We start from the raw sequence: 17,678 nt of genomic DNA, 5'->3' as shown, positions 1-17,678 counted from the left end.
CGGTCTCAGAATAATTACATTTTTGCAAAGCTGCTTGTCCACTCCAAGCAATCGGATCTCGCTTACCGGTCCACAAAACTGGGAATCTACGACTGACAATATAAAAAGACCTGCACTACTGGCGGAAGAATTATAAAACTGGGAAAATCTAAATATGTGTTTATAATTATACACGGATTCTGCCGTGCGTTGCCACAGCTGATCTCCTAATTGCTTGGCTGTGTGGGGCAGGGGATTCTCACAAGCTGTTTTCGTAATCCAGCATCTGAACGGCATCGTACCGGCACACATGCGAACTGTCCGCTGTCGGTGGACCTCGGAGCCTGCACCCGGTTTGCGTTTGACGGGGACCGCATCTAGACCGCGTCCTCCGCGAAGCCAACTTGGGCCACCTATGCGGTGTCTCCCTTTGCGATTAAGCGGCACCGAAAAGTAGAGAAGAGTCCGCGTCGCTTGCGGCCATGACCATGGAGCCGGACGGGAACCTGAGCGTGTCTAAAAAGACTGTGATCGCCAAGATCTTCAAAGTTCGCAAGCGGAGGGAGATGCTGTTCGTGCAGGTCTGTTTCATCTGCAGTGTCCTCTTCATGGCGTGGTGCATGTCAGCGCTGCTGACAAAAACAGGTGAGTACCCGGTCTGGAGCAGCAGCGGCGGGCGGGCGCGTCAGCCTCCGGGGCGGCGTGGAGGAGCCGCGATCTCTGCGGCGTAATCGCTCCCGCAACTACGTTCACACCAGCTCCTCTAAGAAATCCTCTTTCAAGGACATGCATTCGCCAGTTTAATATTACAATGACTGATTCCCCTCTCTTCCAGTTACATCCTACTGGTATCAGCTGTCAGCCGGTTAATATAGCCAGCAATCATGGCATGTCATCTGATTTATTTGCGGCACGAACGACTGACTTTATCTCACCACTAATGTGTTTAGTGAAGGGATCCTTTCTTATGATAAACGTTAATTATAAACCTACGGATGAGCGCTAGTCGTGCTGGGGAGCCTGTAACGTGACATGCTCGCAGTCCGTGTTTAGACTGGCTATAGATCAAGAATATAGTAGCTGCCATGTGGTGATGGCCTTGACTTCTGGCGTACGGGTCAGCTGAGACCGTGGTTTATATCGGTGTATAGATGTGCACCTCTGCCGCAGTACACCGCGCCAGTGACGCCTCGGAACCGCGATTCGGCCGCTAACTTGGTCGTGGTTTGGGTGCATAAGAATTGCGGATCGTGCTGATGGCAGTTTTTTTTGCTGGGGGGAGGTGCGGGTATCGGCAAAACGGAGCCCTGCCTGATCATCTTTCCTGCCAGTCGTGCGGGTTCTTGGACACGTTGTGGCAAACGCAGCCTCCTCAGCAGTTTGCCGCTGCCCTCGGCCACCCCGTGTCGTGGCTGTGCAGGGCGGAAACGTGACGGACAAACTGAAATGACCTTGTGGGTGTCGATTGCCGTCACGGCCATTCTGGATCCATCTGCTGTATCCAAAAAAACTGGAGTGTCGGAGAAAGACGGGTTTTGCAAAAAATAAGCATGCTCTGCATTAACGTACGCATTCTGGGTTCACTTGATCTGTACTGCAGTTGTACATGTCTGCGTGATCTGCACCTATGAGGGAGACGGCCGACAGTCTCCCCACCTTCCTCTGCCACAGAGGAAAACAATAAGGGTTGAAGTTTGACAACTTCATCGCGCTGACAAATTAGGCTTCGAAGGGAGACTTTGAGGCGCATCCATCAAATGTCCCGCCAGCTGTGTATGTTTGACATCCCGGAGCACCTAGCTTCCCCGTGCTGGTGTCGATTGCCTCCATTATGATGCCCATTCATGTATTTATAATAACTTAACATTCAATTAAGAAGGTACTTCAGCAAAACTCCCAGAAGAAAATCTATGGAGCAGCTGTATCCATTGTTAGATGTATGTTTGCACGTCACATGTGAAGAACCACTTTGTTTGGGATTTTAATGTTGCTTTTAAAATGACTAACTAAAAGTTAGGGCAGGCCTATGTATATTTGTGCTTTCCCTGCGATTGTTAATGCCAGCGGTACCTAGTTTATTCAGCCGCTGTCAGAAACGCAAGGAAAGCGTGGGGGATGTCCCTGTCATTCTCTAGTGTGACTTTGTGTGCGCAGATTCTCCCCACCTCCCAGGACTGGGGAGTTTTCGTTAGTGTTTGCGCTAGAAGCCCAGAGGTGAAAGGAAAAATGTGTGACTGTCAGACAGTTGGGGGAAGGTGTTAATTGTAATTCCTGCAATGCATGTAAAGTGAAAGTAGTGGCAGCATCTGTGCAGCACGTTGCTCCCATCTTGTTTACTAACCGAGTGTATAGTTAAGGTGTCTCTTGAAGAGCGTGCTGGGTGGGTTAGTTGACTGTCAATCACTGACGGGTGTGTGATCCCATTTGTTGCCTTCCTTGGTCCCTCCATCACACCAGGCTGTGATTGGCTGGCCTCATCCCCATGTATATGGCAGTTAGTGTGTGATGTACTTCATGGTCAGTACGAGAAGCCGTGAAGACAGGACTAGAGTCATTGTGGGCTGCAGTGCCTAAAAAGGAACTGATGCCCTCTATTTATGGATAATGCAGTATCAGAGGCAGCTTGGTGGGCCGTGTACTGTTTATTTTGGGGGTGGGGTGGGGGGGCACTGTTATCGCAGCCTAGTTTTCCACCTGATGATGTAATGACCTCTCAACACGCCTGGTGACGAGACCCCTGCATCTGGTGCATGTAGTGTAGCCTCACACCTACTAACAGATGTTTTGCACTGATTAATGGTTTCTGTTTGCGCCCCCTGCAGGTCATGGGATGATCGTGGAAGGGATCCCCGTCGAGCATGAGCACGAGTACTGGGGCCGCCGGCTGATGGCTGCAACTGGTACCAACCACACAGAGGAACGTAACTGCACTGAGCCAGGTGTGACGGGGAGGGAGCAGAGATCTGGGGTGTCAGTCTGTGTCTGTCAGTCTCTGTCTGTCTGTCTGTCTGTCTGTCTGTCTGTGTGCCTGCCTGCCTGTCTGTGTCTGTCTGTCTCTCTGGAACATTAAGTCATGAGTCTGTCGTCTCTTGTTTGCAGGAAACTGTGGGCCGAACATAAAGATTTTTCTTTAAATGATGAAATGTTCTTTGACAGTAATTTTGATATTACACCTGTGTTACACATAAACCACTGCATATTTTGAATACTTTTGAAGACCTAAATTCAGTGCTGTGGGAATTCTGGGGAAGGCAGGAAAACAAGCTTGCACCCAAATATGTTCCTCTTGCTTTGCCCACTGTTTGTCAGAGGAGTTCATGTGTTTCTTAAGGAGCTTTTGAATGGATCTGTCCTCATCTCTTCTAGGTTTGCGAAGAATCTAGGTTTTCTTTTTTTCTTTGGCTAATGTAGCCATTATTTCTACAGTCTCAAGGCTCTGGCTGTATAATAGATGGATTAAGAGGCTTTGAGATTTCTCACTTTAAAACATTATGCCCTTAAGAGTTGTTTGATGGCCTGGTGAATAGGAGTGGACGGAAATTAAAGAAACTCTTGGTCAATATGCTTAACACCGCAGATAAGAACAGTGGTGGATTGGTATGTTTTGTTTGGTAAAGAAACAAATCTATATAAAACTCAACTGGCACCTGGGAATCTGCCAATTGAATCTTAATTGCCCATATTGTTTCTGTCCTGAGATGGACTAGCATCCCATCCAGGGTGTCCCCCTGCCCTGTGTTGCCTCAGATAGACATTAGGCTCCATGTCGCTTTCCAGGATAAGTGGTTTGAAGATGACTGATAATTAATGAGCCCAAATGAGTTAAATGCGCTGAGTTTGCCGCTGCATAGTGATCTCTTCATCGCAGAGGCTTTAATAAGGTGTTTCTGCCACCTGGCTGTAGCTGAGGCAACATCTGCTTTCTCATTTTGACCTTCTTGTTTGTGAAAAAATGTTTCGCTCTGATCATTTCAATCTTTCAATGTGCTTGTCCGCAGCTGGGAAATTTTGATAGCAACATTCTGGAAATGGCAAACTTCTGTGTAGTTTTGCGGGCGGTCTACGGCCGCCTTGCTTGTCATTAAATGTCATAAGGTAGTGGGGCTGTTTACCATGGTAACAGAAACCCGGTTCTAAAAACAATTGTGTTGTCTGGATGGAATCCATCACGACTGAGTGTGGCATCAGCAGGAGAGATTGGGACCAGTCAACAGAGTCATAGGCATTGTGCCCCCTCCCAAATGCAGCGGGAGTGCAGCAAATGAACCTCCATAAGATGATGGTGATAAAAAAATAAAAATAAATCCTAAATGAAACATTTTTCCTATAATAACCCATATTTTGGTTGCAGACATGACTTGAAGGTAGAATGAAACTAGTCCTTTTAAAGCTGTTTTGGGCCCCTGCTCTGCAGTCACTCAGTCACGCTCGCTCTCACTCAGTCACTATGTTCCCAACCATAAAAAATACCATGTCAATCCTGGGGGTCATGTGACCCTTTTAGTGCTGTAATACTGCAGTTGAATTTCTGTAATTCACCAGTCTGTGTCTTAATGACTAAATTGTGAAGCTGTCTGTGCGAATGAGGAGGGGCTGTCACTGTCGCCTCTACGGACAGCAGGAGCGTGATCGGAATCTCAGACGCTCCACCCTGACTGCTGTGGCCAGTGTTTGCTGCGCGAGCCACTGAATTGGTTTACGGTCCCACAGTCTGGGGACCGAGCCTGTTTTTTTGTTTTCATCATGTGAGTGAGAGCCCCCCCTATCTCGCACCATATCGTTCAGTCCTGTGGGTCTGTCTGTATGAAAGTGGCTGAAACCACATACCTTAAATGTATGGTTCTGATCCTTCAGTCGGGTCACTGCAGGTCTGATCATGTCAGCTGTCAAGTTCTGTCAAGGAAGCAGCTTGGCATCTGATGCCCGAGTGATGTGTGGGCACCTCTGAGGCTTGACCGCGCTGTCAGACGTCGCTGCTGTTCCTGTGAACAGATTATAGTCGAGGTGCTTAGGAAATGGCGTAATGCAGTTATGGGTTAACTCCCACCCCCCCCCAGCTATGCTCTTGCAGTATAATTGGTATAAATATGCAGTTGTTGGCATTTCAGCTCCAGCGTGCCGTGAGAGAGCAGTGGCGTGTGATTACGAGTCCCTCAGCGCCGCCGATTCCTCTGCAAGGGGCTTCTCTCAGTGGGGGGGGGGGGGGGTTTCGTGCACGGGGGCGCTCTGTTCAGCCCGCTTATATAATCACACGGCTCACACTTCAGGTGCGAACAGAGTCATTTCTGTGCAGTCATGTCATCGTCTAAGCCGTGGCCAAGATGGAGTGTGAGTCAAGAATTCAGCGCTGTGTTAGTTGGGCTGCCCCCTACCCACACTGGACTGGGGGTGGGGGGGGGGGTGTAGAAGAGCCATGTGGCTGACATTCTGTCCATTTCCTGTTTCTCCAGCCCCCTGCATGGGTGGGTGTGTTTGAGGGCAGGGGTGCTGTGAGAGCGCCATGCGGACATGTGGGGCATCGCTGGGAGTCCTCCCTCCCCATGCCGTAGCAAGATGGGAGTAAACGCTCTATAATCACACTACCGACTGATCCGACAGCAGGGAAAAGCCCAGGATGGGCGGGTGAGTGTGAGGAGGGGAGGGGCACATCTCATTTTTGCATATGTAAGACATTTAGGTCGACTTTAAGATGTTTCTCTATAGCTGCCTACCCCCTGAAGAGCAAATTTAGTCGTGCGCTCCCTAGTGTTGACTAAGCTTTAAAGAATCTTCTCCAACTCCTTCTCACTGCTTGTCTGCTCTTGGATCACCTTCAACATAACGCAAGGTCCCAGAAGGTCTGTTTACGTTCATCTTGGGTCAGTACTTTACCAGAAAATGGTCTCAATGATTTAACTGGATATGGGGGCAGTGTGTGGTTCAGTGGATTAGTATGCTGCGCCTGTGATCGGAAGGTTGTCTGTTCAAATCCCAGACTTGGCAGTCACCATTGGGCCCCTGAGTGAGGCCCTTAACCTTGGTTGATCCAGGGACTGTCTGGCTCTGCTTTCCCAAAAAGATGGTGATAAAGGCGGTTTTGTTTTGTCCTCCGTCTCATGTCTCTACCCCAGCGTCTCTTCGCGTGAAGTGGTGTTTCTGATCCCACAATCTTGCCATTGACCTCTGTGCTTTATCAGGAAGTAAATTCTTTTTTTTTTTTGTTCTTCTTACTTCGTGTGCTAAATGCTCTGTTGGGTCACTTAAGTCAAGCAACCGTCATGGAAAAAAACCTCCATTTGGATCTGGCAGTGATGACTAAACAAACGCCCAGGTCATTGTTTACCTGCAACTCTGAGCTGCAGAAGCTGAGGACGGCGCAGAGGGAGTGTGTACAGCGGGGGCCAATGGCAGAGAGTTCCGGCAAGGCAGAGTGCGTGACCTGTCAAGTGGATTTAGCTGCAGATCCTTATTTAAGCTCAGACCTTGAACTTTGAGACATTTCTGGTGCTCTCTTTGGAAATTGAGGGTCGCAAGCTAATGTATGCTAAACTGATCTGTAGTAAATTAGACAAGTTGGCTGTCGTGTTGAGTCTCGGAACTTTGTGTGCAGCATCTGTCAATGTCGCTCTCCGTCAGAAGGCTGGAGATGTTCTCCTGCTGCAGACTGAGGATGCTACTGCCGCAGTATAATAGTCCAGTGCTATTTGTGGACAGCAGAGTAATTATTTGGCGAGCTGGTGGATTGTTATGAAGTTCAGACCTGTTTAATTCTGTTTTGAGAGAAAACACTTTAGGGAAAGATCCTTGGGTCCTTGGGGTGGGGGGGCTTAGGAGAGACGTGTGGTGTGTCGTGTGAGTTGTGATAAAGCGGCAGCTTGAGTCACCTTGACCCAGTTGGTGTGTTAATTGCTATTCTAGTACGGGGCTTCAGAGATGTCATTTAGCCAAGTGCGAACGGGCCGGCCCAGTTCTCCCACTGCGGCGATGACACCGCACTTTCTGACGACTTCTCTCCACTCTTGCTTGTTGGGTTGGGTGGGGAGGGACGGACCTGGCTGTGCTCCACGGGGCAGGGAGCGAAGCCTGCCGGGTTCACGCAGGGCCAGACATATGGACGTGGCACCTTGTTAGTCGTCTTGACGCCCAGCCAGAGCTGGCCCTCCGTTCTGTCGCCTTCCCTATTTTTATATATACGACCCAAGACCTTGAGATGGTCACATGTCACCGATGGTCACGTCACCAGCTGGCTAAACCTAATACATTTTTAATTCATTTGATTTCATGCCGGGCGTCCGGAGTGTTTGGTGCTCAGGTCAGCTCTGGGTTAATGGAATAAGGTCTGCGATACAACTTCAGAGCCAAAGTCACTACAGAAGACTCAGATTGGCTGGTGAAAGAATTGAACTGCCAGTGTTTGGGTGATCTTGCAAAACCAAGAGAAAATATTAAAGATCTGGCTATGACCTTGGACTTAACTTTGGGCCTCATCTTCCCCTTCAAGATGGAGCAGGGTGTAGTGTAGTGCTGACTTGTGCCTGGTTAGTTTGACTCTGGCGACCTCTTCTGTTCATTAAGTTTATTGCAGCTGAATGAGGCAGGTCTACAGGGATCCTTGTTTACATTGAGAAGTTGAAGGACATGCCCCCCACCCCCACGTGAGTGTACTTAATGAAATGCCCACTATGCTTATTAAAATACTCCTTGGGACCTCAACAGCTTGAGTGTGTCTTGGCAACTAAAATATTTTTCATTGCAACTCCGCATCTCTCCACAGTCCTTCCCCAGAATGATGGCTAATTTACGCTGATGCCTGTGTGGCGGCAGGTAGCCTTGTGCTTACGGATGTGGGAGGCTCATCTGGTCATGTAAGGAGAACTAAATTTCTCCAGCAAAGATGTGAAGCTGCGTATATGGGCCAAAAAAAGCCTCTGGTTTGGCCACTAACATTTAGAAATAACTTGGGTTATGAGTTCCCTGCGATGGGTTGCTGACCATCCTGGGTGAGTCCCCATTTTGTTCCTGTATATTCTGGCATAGGCTCTGGGTCTCGTGACCCTGCAATGAGCAAGCTGCTATGGTCAATGGATGGATCGTTTAAAGTGTTTGCAATTATTAAAAATGTGCAAAGTCGCGTTTGGGCAATGTTTCTGCCCCAAGGTGCTATGACGGTAGCCTATTGCCTGACTGCCCCCAGTCGGAGCTGTTTACGGAGATCCACCCGGCCTCCCCTGTCGCAGTTCTGGCATGGGCCTTACGATCCCCGGCTCGTGTTCACCGCCCGCTCCTCTCCTCCTCCTCGTTTCAGCGATCCAGGAGTTCCCCGAAGACTTGTTCTCCAACACCGAACGGAAGCAGGGAGCGGTGTCGCTGCACATCCTGGCGGTAAGCCTCCCACCGCAGGCTGGGTACCCGACCGTTTGGCTTTGGGGTGGGGGCCTTGGGCGCAGTGTGATGCTCCCACCGCGACCGGCCAGCTGGGGTTTACCGCCGTTATGGCCGCTCTGGTTGGATGCCGTATTTGAGCTGCTGACAGTTTTCATCCCTACTCATGGTTACTCAACTGTGGGTTAGAGCGCCCCCTCCTGGTGCCATAATCCACAACGGGCCCTCACCCACCTTGTGAGCGCTCGGGATGTCCAGCACTTCTTGTGGCTGCCGACAGCTCATCACACAGCAAGGGTTTTGCCAACAACTGACAGCCGAATTTATGACAACGAGATGGACCCCATGTGACCAGTATAATTGATGCATTCGTTGTGCATTATGGAAAACGCCGGCAGTTTGTCATGTTGACAGGACGAGGGTGCAACACGTTATTCATTCTGAAATGAAATATCCGGAGGGCCCAACACGATCAGACGCATGGCAGCGATGTTTTGCTGCCTCATTACCTGATTATTTCTATGTGGGTTATTATTTTTTTTTTAATATGGCCCTCTTCTTGATGATTTGATTTTTATTTTCCCCCTGCTTATGCCTGGAAAGCTTCTGCGATAAAAGTAGTCAGGGTCTTTTTAAAGGCTTTCCCACGCACTCCAGCACCCATGCCATGGTCAATCAAGATGGCATTCTGTCGTCTTCCAGGCCCTGTACATGTTTCTGGCCCTTGCCATAGTCTGCGATGACTTCTTCGTGACGTCGCTGGAGAAGATCTGCGAGGTGAGCGGGCCGCCCGGCCCACTGGCCCCCCATCCTGCCCCCGCCCTGCCAGCCCACCAGGAGACCCTCCGGCTTCCCTTTCTTGTCCACAGAAGCTGGACCTGAGCGAGGACGTCGCCGGGGCGACCTTTATGGCCGCGGGCAGCTCCGCCCCCGAGCTCTTCGCCTCCATCATAGGTGAGGCGCGCCGCCCCATTCGGAGAACCGGAGCGTACCGGTCCAGACCTCCGACTGAGCCATACTGGCTGTCCCGCAGGGGTCTTCATCACCCACGGCGACGTGGGCGTGGGTACTATCGTCGGCTCTGCGGTCTTCAACATCCTCTGCATCATCGGTGTTTGTGGGATCTTCGCCGGCCAGGTCTGTACACCTCGATCTCATCGCCGCCAGCCGCTATTGGACCCTAAAGCATAGTGGGCCGATAAACGGCGATCATTGGGCCTGGCGTGACGGACGCAGCGCTCTTTGAATGGCCGTGCGCTCCACTTGCTTGCTATGCCCTGGGCTGCATGATGCTAACGCGGTGGCCATTCTCACTCTCGACTGTCCCCTCCCCCTCAGGTTGTGATGCTCACCTGGTGGTCGGTGTTCCGGGATTCCTTTTACTACACTTTGTCTGTGGTGGCGCTGATAGTGGTAAGCTCTGGCCTGTACATGTACACACACACACACATGTACACACACACACACATGTACGTACACACACACACACACACAGAGTCCATGTATTCATATCTTTGTGGGGACTTTCCATTCATTTATATGGGCTTAAAACTAATCCTAACCATGCCATCCCTAACCCCTACCCACCCGTCACCTTAACCATAAGTTACCAAACAAAACATAGTGGCACTTTTCTGCTGGCATACGCGAGCCGACCCGTACTGCGAAGAGACACTGACGTACCGGTTTCGGGTCGCTTCGGTTTTCCACTGCAGATTGGTCGGCTTGGTAAAGACGTTGCTGGGTTTGTAGAATGACCGTGATGTAAAACGGAAACGCTTATTTACTGTTCACACTGTGTTTGTAATTATTTACTGTGTGCCTAAACCTAGTGGTGGTCAAATGAAGCTTCATGAACCGCTTGCTGTATTTTCTGACCCTGCTTCATGGTGCTCTCTGTTCAAAAAAGGGCTCAAATCATACCCCAACGCAAACCAAGAGCACCATCTAGTGGGGTCCAAAAATACAGCAAATGGTTCATGAAGCTTTTTACTAAATTACTAAATTCTGCTAGCATGTCTGTGATAAACGCTGCGTTATGTTGGCATCAAATGCTAGCGGAACTAGCATTCGCTTGTGTAAATTTGTGTTATGAATCCACTCCACTCAGCTGCTCTATAATACTTTTGTAAGCAGTTCGTTGGAAATTTTAGTTTTCAGGAATGCATCAATACATCGTGATATGCGATACTACTGATAATGAATAACATACAGAACACATACCTTTTTTTCCTTTCAGATAATCCCTGCAGTTGTATGATGATGTAGCCTTCTCAGTTTGCTCACATTTTCAGCCATGTCAGCTTGGGAACGGCTCAGTTTCCAATGGAAAATTGTCAATTTGCGGTGTGGCTTGGTTCATGGTTGCAGTGGAAAAGCAACACCAGACTTGGCTATTTTTAGTTTTTTGAAAAAAATGCCCTCACAAAGTCAAAGTAACAGGTTTTTAATCATATTTTGGGATACTGGGTCTTCACAATGTAATTTACTTACACACACACACACAACAACCCCCCCAGTTGTGGTTATGGTTTGCTCCCCATAGTGGTATTTTCCTGTACCTGTGTTCTATCTGTTATATGTGCTGATTAAATACAGCTTCCCCCCCTTTCTTGTTCTCGTTCACCCTCCCCCAGTTCATCTACGATGAGAAGATAGTGTGGTAAGTGGCCCCCACCCTCTCCGTGTCCCCACTTTGAGAGCTGCCACACTTCAACTTTGACAGACTCCGCCTCTCCCTCAGGTGGGAAAGCCTTATTCTGGTGGTTATGTATGCAGGCTACATCATCACCATGAAGTAAGTATGCATGCTGCGCACTTCTTCTACCAGCAGGGGGCATACACATCTCTCTCACGCAAGACATCCAGTGATGGTGCTCTATGTTGAGCCGTGCGTAGGATGTGCGGGTGTTGTGATGCTGAAGCTGTGTGCAGGAAAACCTGGGGAGGAGCATTTTTTAATTTTATATTATCCCCCCATTCACCATCACTAGTATGAATTGGGGCAGTACATTCTCCTGATGGCTCATCATCCGTGGCCCATTTTGTGTGTAATCATCATGTTCGGTCCCCTAGGCAGTCAGCAACTTCCCACTCAAAGTGCTTAATCTGTTGTCAGTATGTCTGGGGAATCGTCTCGGAATCAGGCGTTTCGCTCTCCGTGGATGTTCCCAAGGCTTGATTTTTGCTTGGTTAATCCCCTTTATAATTCTGAGGGGGGCAATCACTTTTCCTGACTCTCTCTTTCCTTCCTCGTGCAGATTTAACACAAGCCTGCAGAATTTCTTCACAGGGAAGTCCAACAAGAATGTTGCCAATGGCGACACAATGAGAAGCGAGCTGGAGGAGGGTAATGATCATTATGATGGTAGTTGGGATGACCCATCGTTGCCCTTGCTGAGTCCAGGTAAGGCTAACCAGGCAGGCTGCGCTGCTTCGCCTGCTAGAGGGTGAGCCCGTGTTAGGGGCACGGCAGGGTGGGTGGGACCTCCATACCAGCTTCCTTCAGGAGTCCCAGGAAAGGTTTCCGGGAAGCGAAAGTGGCCAAGTTGGGTTGGGGGTTGACAGGACGAGCGGATGCTGGGTACAGCACGAGGTACCGGACCCTCCTGAGCCTGGCTGCTGTGGGAGATCGAATACATGTGTGGTGCAGCCTCCCTTGCTGATTGGTTCTGCAGTCGCTCTGATCTTCACCTCCAAGTCTTTCCAGCAGCGCTTTGACACTTTGGCTAAAACGACCTCTGCTAAGCTCTAGTTCTGCTGCTCTCTTTCCCGCCAAGTCTGCACGGGCCTCCGATTCCCGACGGCGGCCTGCTCTCCTTCGGGTAGCCGCTGGCCCCTTCAAGGGCTGGTTGTCTTTATCTGGTGACGCCTGTCTGTTTAGCCTTACTATGCTTGCTGTTTGGTGCCGTTTGGCCTTGCTCTTGCTCTGTGCCTCCTCTCTACATTCTTGGGTTTGCATGTTGGGCTAAGTGATCTGTGTGTGTGTGTGTGTGTGTGTGTGTGTGTGTGCGCGCGCGCATGTGCGTGTGCACCTGCATGCCTCTCTACTTGGCCTGGCAGTTCCACCTCTATGTCTATGGCTCCAAGGCTGGGAGGTCACAGTTTGCAGACTTGCAAGAAGTGTTTAGATCTACATGCAAATCGAAATTATGAAATTTCCGCAGCTCCGCCCGAATCCGTCAGCTTTTGGGCCTTGGAGCGGTCTTATTGGTTTTGTAGTCAAGCCTATGTGACAGAGGAGAGGTGTTTTTGCTTTTTAGTGTTTATTTGTGCCTTTTAATGTTACAGTTGGCCTGTTCTATGTTTTAAAAAAAAAAAAAAAAAAAGCAAAACAAACCCCAAATCTGTATAACATACCTGAATCAGAATACAAATTCTAATGCTAAAGGCTACATCAGTTGACATCCCAGCCTGGCTGCTCTGGTCTCCACTCTGGTCTCGAATGGCATGTCTCCACAGCTGAAGGCATTCCTGTTCTCTCAGTGAAGCCCAGCAGGAATTACACCCGCGGCTCCGTGGTGATGGTGGATGAGATCATGAGCAGCAGCCCTCCCAACTTCCGCTTCCCGGAGGCTGGCCTGCGGGTCATGATCACCGACCACTTTGCACCCAAGACACGTCTCCGGATGGCCAGCCGGCTCATCATCACCGAGGTACGGGGGAGCGGGAGCTGCCAGTTAGATTAATTTGGCACTGAAATCACCGAGCCCAGTCTGACGATTCCTCTAATCTGAGTAATCTGGTTTCTCCTATGGTGTCTCTGAGCAGCGACAGAAACTGGTCCAGTCCGCAAACGGAGTGGAGTCTGTGGTGGTGATGGGGAAGCTGGAAATGGAGAATGGGAATGTACCGGAAGATAAGCCGGAGGAGAGTGACCTGTCCTCACCGTTCACCATACCAGGTAAGTACCACATGCAAGGCTGCCTTTTAACGTTGTGGGGTATTAGAGGGGCAGTAATTCATCCGCAGCAGTCAAGCTTATTAGCCAATAATATATTTTGAGTTGGTGAGTCACATGGGAGGAGCCACTCCAAAGGCCAATTAGCTGGGGGCAGTGTACCCCCCCCGCCCCCAATAAATACCCCTTTAGTTGGAGGGTATTAAGGCTGGGTGCTACATGCTATGACTTGGCAAAAAGTTCCCTGATATCATTGGTCTGTCTCAATAGTACCAGTTTTATTAACCATTTTGTGATGCATGACATTGCTGCCTCAGGCCTACCCACCTGTTGGGTGAATCTCTGCTGTGAAAACCAAATGAGGGCATGTGCATATTCCCACTGAAGCTGCAATTGTTTCTCATTCCTGTAGGGGGTGTGATGAACAAGGTAAAATGGATAATCTCCTGGCCGATTCTGCTGCTGCTCTACTTTACGGTGCCAAACTGTGCGAAGCCACGATGGGAGAAGTTCTTCATGCTCACCTTTATTCTGTCCACACTCTGGATTGCTGTCTTTTCATACTTCATGGTGTGGATGGTGAGTGGGGGAGGTTTATGTTGCTATATGATGGACAGCTTATCCACAGGGACTTGTGCATCACGGTATCTATATAGTCAGGATTAAGGATCGAACAGCAGTACCCTGATCTGACCATTAGAGGGCAGCTTTAATGTACACAAGCTTGTTGGCTTATGCCTAAACATTCAGCTATGCTTACACTGGTGCATGTGGCATCCCCATATGCAGGTCACGATAATCGGGTACACCCTGGGAATCCCTGACGTCATCATGGGCATTACCTTCCTGGCAGCTGGCACCAGCGTTCCCGACTGCATCGCCAGTCTCATCGTAGCCCGACAAGGTGCTGCATCTCCTCCCCTCGGTCCTGACACTTGTGTATCTACCCTACACGTTTCTGGCATTTCATCCTCGCGCATACGGACCGCGTTGGGTTCGGCTCCGTTGGGCGCTCGTGCCCACCCCGGTTATCCGGCCTTCTCTCTCTGCAGGCCTGGGGGATATGGCGGTCTCCAACACCATCGGCAGCAATGTCTTTGACATCCTGGTGGGTCTGGGCTTGCCCTGGGCCCTGCAGACCATGGCGGTCTCCTACGGCTCTGAGGTATTGGTCCTCTAAGCATATGTCCGTTTTTGGTAACCTTTCACGCCCATGTTGCGTGAATCTTAAGTATAACGTAATAATCAGACCAGCTCCTTCTCCTCCTCCCCTAGGTGCGGATAAACAGCGCTGGGCTCGTGTACTCGGTGGTACTTCTGCTGGGTTCTGTGGCTCTCACAGTAAGTCACCGTCCCACTCACCTGTTCATACTCCACACCTTCTGTGTACGTGCGCTCATGCTCCCCTTGCAACTACATTGTAGGTTTCGGGGATCCACTTCAACAAGTGGAAGCTGGACTTTAAGCTGGGGGTTTACGTCATAGTGCTCTACGCCGTCTTCCTCTGCTTCTCCATCATGATCGAGTACAACGTCTTCACCTTCGTCAACCTGCCCATGTGCCAAGAGGACCACTAAGATTTGCTGGCTCCATCCCAGTCCAAACCATACCTCTCATCTGTTCTCACCATTCCAATTGGCCTGACCCAGCCCGCTGAGCCTCAGTCTGGTTCCTGATCTTGTAACCCCCCCCCCCCCTCCATTCTGCCATTCTTTGTGAGAAGAATGGTCTCCAGAACCTCCTCTCCACCTGGGGAAATGGGACTCCTCCATAAAAGATCCTGCTGTGTTCCAGCCCCAGGGCTGCCCAGGTCCCCCACTGAGGCCCACAGGAACCTCCCCATGGCCGCTTTCTTCCTCTCCCTCTTATAGATGGGACTCCAGATGGCGTTCTGTCCGCCACCGTCGCTCCGCCCCCTTCGTGTCTCTAGGAGCCCGCAGCTCCATCACTCGACCTCTGCTGCAGAGGATTGCCAATGACTCTTAAAATTCTACGAGAATGCAATCTGGCAGCTCAAATGTTGAATGGATGCCATAAGTTGATTGTTTAAACTAATAATATTGACTGCATGATGTGTACTTCCTTTTTTAAAATTAAGAATTATTTCCTAGGATCAAAACTTTGACAGCTGGAATAAAACACTGATACCTTGTGATGCGGTGAGCTTGGGAGGGGTCTGGGCCTCTCGTGTAGTTGGGGAAAGGAACAGCAGGGTTGGTGCCAGGGGGCTTTGCCCTGTGAGGGTGTCCCCCCTGTGAGGGTGTCCCCCGTCAACTCTGGCTGTTGACAGGACCCGTGTGATGCAGATCGTAATTTGAGAAGCAGGACTCACATTTTTGCGTCTGTGTGTGGGCGGGTGGGGTTGGTTTGCATGAGAACCTTTCCCCACTGGTCTGTGTGGCACGACGACTCCAGGGTCAGTGTGTGGGCATTTGCTTAGCTGGTGTTTAGCTGTCGTCTTGAAAGCTCATTGTTTCCATTCAGGGACTATTTCACTTCCCATTGTGGCACTGGGTTGCACAATGTCTATTGCACATGAATCCGTCCACTGCGTGGGCACTGGAATGGAACTCCCCCCCCTAAAGAGCATGTTGAGTGGCAAGGACATAGGGCAGGGTCTCTTGGTGTCCTTTCTGGAGGGGGGGGGGGGGCGTGTCAGTGACTATCTCCATCTGTAAGAATATGGTTGGCCTTGCATCCTGTGCGTGTGCAGTGTGTGTGTTCATCTAGGACAATTTGACCTTCTTTGTGTGTAAGTCACTCCTACATTCGACTCTTACCGTTACCTTTCTGTGTGTTTCTGTTTCTGTGTGTCGCGGTGACCCCAATTGTAGGTGTTTGGCTGTCTGGGCTACTTGGTGCTTCTTGTAGCAGGATCTATAAAGCACTAATAGGGACGTTTTGTTTGGGACTATTGCACTTTTACTCAGCTGCTGCCCTGTCCTCCCATTTTGAACCAGTGCTTCCTTTTGTGCAGTTGGTCTCAGCAGGGCTTTGCTGCCTGCATTTGTGGGTGGGAAATGTTTATTTTCTTCCTCGTTTCTCCCCCCACAATTTTTAGAGTCCTTTCCCAGTGATGGCATTTAGAGGATCTGCGATTTTAACATCAATCGGAACATGCAGCGCATGAACACTAGGTGGAGCTTTTGCTGCAGAGAGACTGGCAGCTGCAACCGAAACCGCAGCTGGGACCTTGGCCTTCATGGGAGTGGGAGGAGTCGCAGTGCCTGTGATGAGTTTATACATCTGCTCTGATTTGGCACCACAGTAGCCTCCCTGTACCTGTATCTGCTTCTTCAAAGTTAGACAGGCAGTGTGATGTTCAGTCCTCGGCCCACTGTGGGGTGGGGTTCTCTGTGAGGGCATGACTGAACCAAAATCAGCTTCCTTCTAGAGGCTGGGAATAAGTACCCTGCCGTAGTTGCATGTGCCCGGTGCTGAGGTTTTCATTTCATAGTTCATCTGCCACAGCTTTGATTCCCATCTTTGACCTTCAGTACCAGGAAATGTATAAAAATCTGAAGTGCTGAAACACAGCCGCTGTGGAACGGAGGGGAACCATTTCCTGCATGCAGCTGAGTTTTCTCTCTTGCGAATATATGAGGGCGTTACTCTATGCTTCCATTCTGCGGGCTTTTAGGTGGACATCTTCAGCTTAAAAGTGCAATATCGATACTGTTTGGTGCAGAGGTGGGAGGCTTCCGGTCTTCCTGATGTTTTGTGGACTGTATCCCAGAATCCTCAGGCTGCGATTTTTCGCTCTGGGAGGGAATGACCACGCTGCACAGCATGCTTCCTTTTCCCCATCAGCTGTTGCGGATGAGTGTGATCTTTGCTGCCAGTTGATCGGAGGGTCTACAGACGTAGACTAATCTGGTGCCTGTGTGGCTTGAAGACATAGCAACTGCATGCCGGAGGTGAAAGCCCACCCCCCCAGGTCGTCGCAGTAATTGCGATGCCGTGTGGTCAATTTCAGGCCTTAAAAAAAAAAAAAGTTATCTGTATCCAAACACAATGTAACGCTATTATTTTCCCCGGATGCTCTTAAAGCTCTCCGTGTACAATGTAGTGGCCAGTGTGCACTGGGCTTCCTGCGTGTACGTTCAGTTGCAAATGCAGTGGTTTTTGTGCAGACACCTGAGAGATGCGTGAGCCTGAATGAATGAATGTGACTTTGCACACTGTGAGGGCAATGTGATGTAGGGTCATTTTGTCAAAATAAATGGTTTAAAAAAAATAATATATAAAATCTAGCTGAAGCATACTGACCTCTGTATACCTTCTGAATGTACTTCTTGTATCTGGCTGTTAGTGGACAATGATACATTTAATTGTAAAGCAATAATGAATAATAGTTAATGATTGGCAAAAAAAACAGCTGATGTACAATTGTTTAAAAATATGGGCTGTATGATCAAATTAAACATTTATACACAGT

The 17,678-nt window shown here is 49.7% G+C and overlaps 1 protein-coding gene across 4 annotated transcripts in view; it reads left to right on the top strand.

Annotated features, from left to right (window-relative positions):
• Positions 1-17,678, top strand: part of slc24a4b (solute carrier family 24 member 4b) — a 17,982-nt gene extending 304 nt beyond the window's left edge. The window contains exons 1-17 of one of the 4 annotated variants that reach the window (XM_023806787.2): positions 1-624; positions 2,802-2,918; positions 8,264-8,340; positions 9,043-9,117; positions 9,210-9,294; positions 9,374-9,477; positions 9,679-9,753; positions 10,977-11,002; positions 11,084-11,137; positions 11,601-11,746; positions 12,826-12,995; positions 13,111-13,243; positions 13,653-13,819; positions 14,030-14,144; positions 14,293-14,405; positions 14,516-14,581; positions 14,665-17,678. The exon at positions 1-624 is cut by the window's left edge and continues 304 nt beyond it. In XM_023806787.2, the coding sequence (XP_023662555.1) occupies positions 462-624; positions 2,802-2,918; positions 8,264-8,340; positions 9,043-9,117; positions 9,210-9,294; positions 9,374-9,477; positions 9,679-9,753; positions 10,977-11,002; positions 11,084-11,137; positions 11,601-11,746; positions 12,826-12,995; positions 13,111-13,243; positions 13,653-13,819; positions 14,030-14,144; positions 14,293-14,405; positions 14,516-14,581; positions 14,665-14,817 (1,839 nt within the window). In that variant the 5' untranslated portion in view covers positions 1-461 and the 3' untranslated portion in view covers positions 14,818-17,678. Of the gene's footprint in view, positions 625-2,801; positions 2,919-8,263; positions 8,341-9,042; positions 9,118-9,209; positions 9,295-9,373; positions 9,478-9,678; positions 9,754-10,976; positions 11,003-11,083; positions 11,138-11,600; positions 11,747-12,801; positions 12,996-13,110; positions 13,244-13,652; positions 13,820-14,029; positions 14,145-14,292; positions 14,406-14,515; positions 14,582-14,664 lie in introns of all 4 variants that reach the window. The other 3 variants (XM_023806786.2, XM_072702633.1, XM_023806788.2) reach the window with 3 other exon arrangements.

Source organism: Paramormyrops kingsleyae, chromosome 19, assembly GCF_048594095.1.
Source record: "Paramormyrops kingsleyae isolate MSU_618 chromosome 19, PKINGS_0.4, whole genome shotgun sequence".
Lineage (NCBI taxonomy): Eukaryota > Metazoa > Chordata > Actinopteri > Osteoglossiformes > Mormyridae > Paramormyrops > Paramormyrops kingsleyae.
Note: the sequence above shows the minus strand (reverse complement) of the source record. Positions and strands in the feature narration are given on the sequence as shown.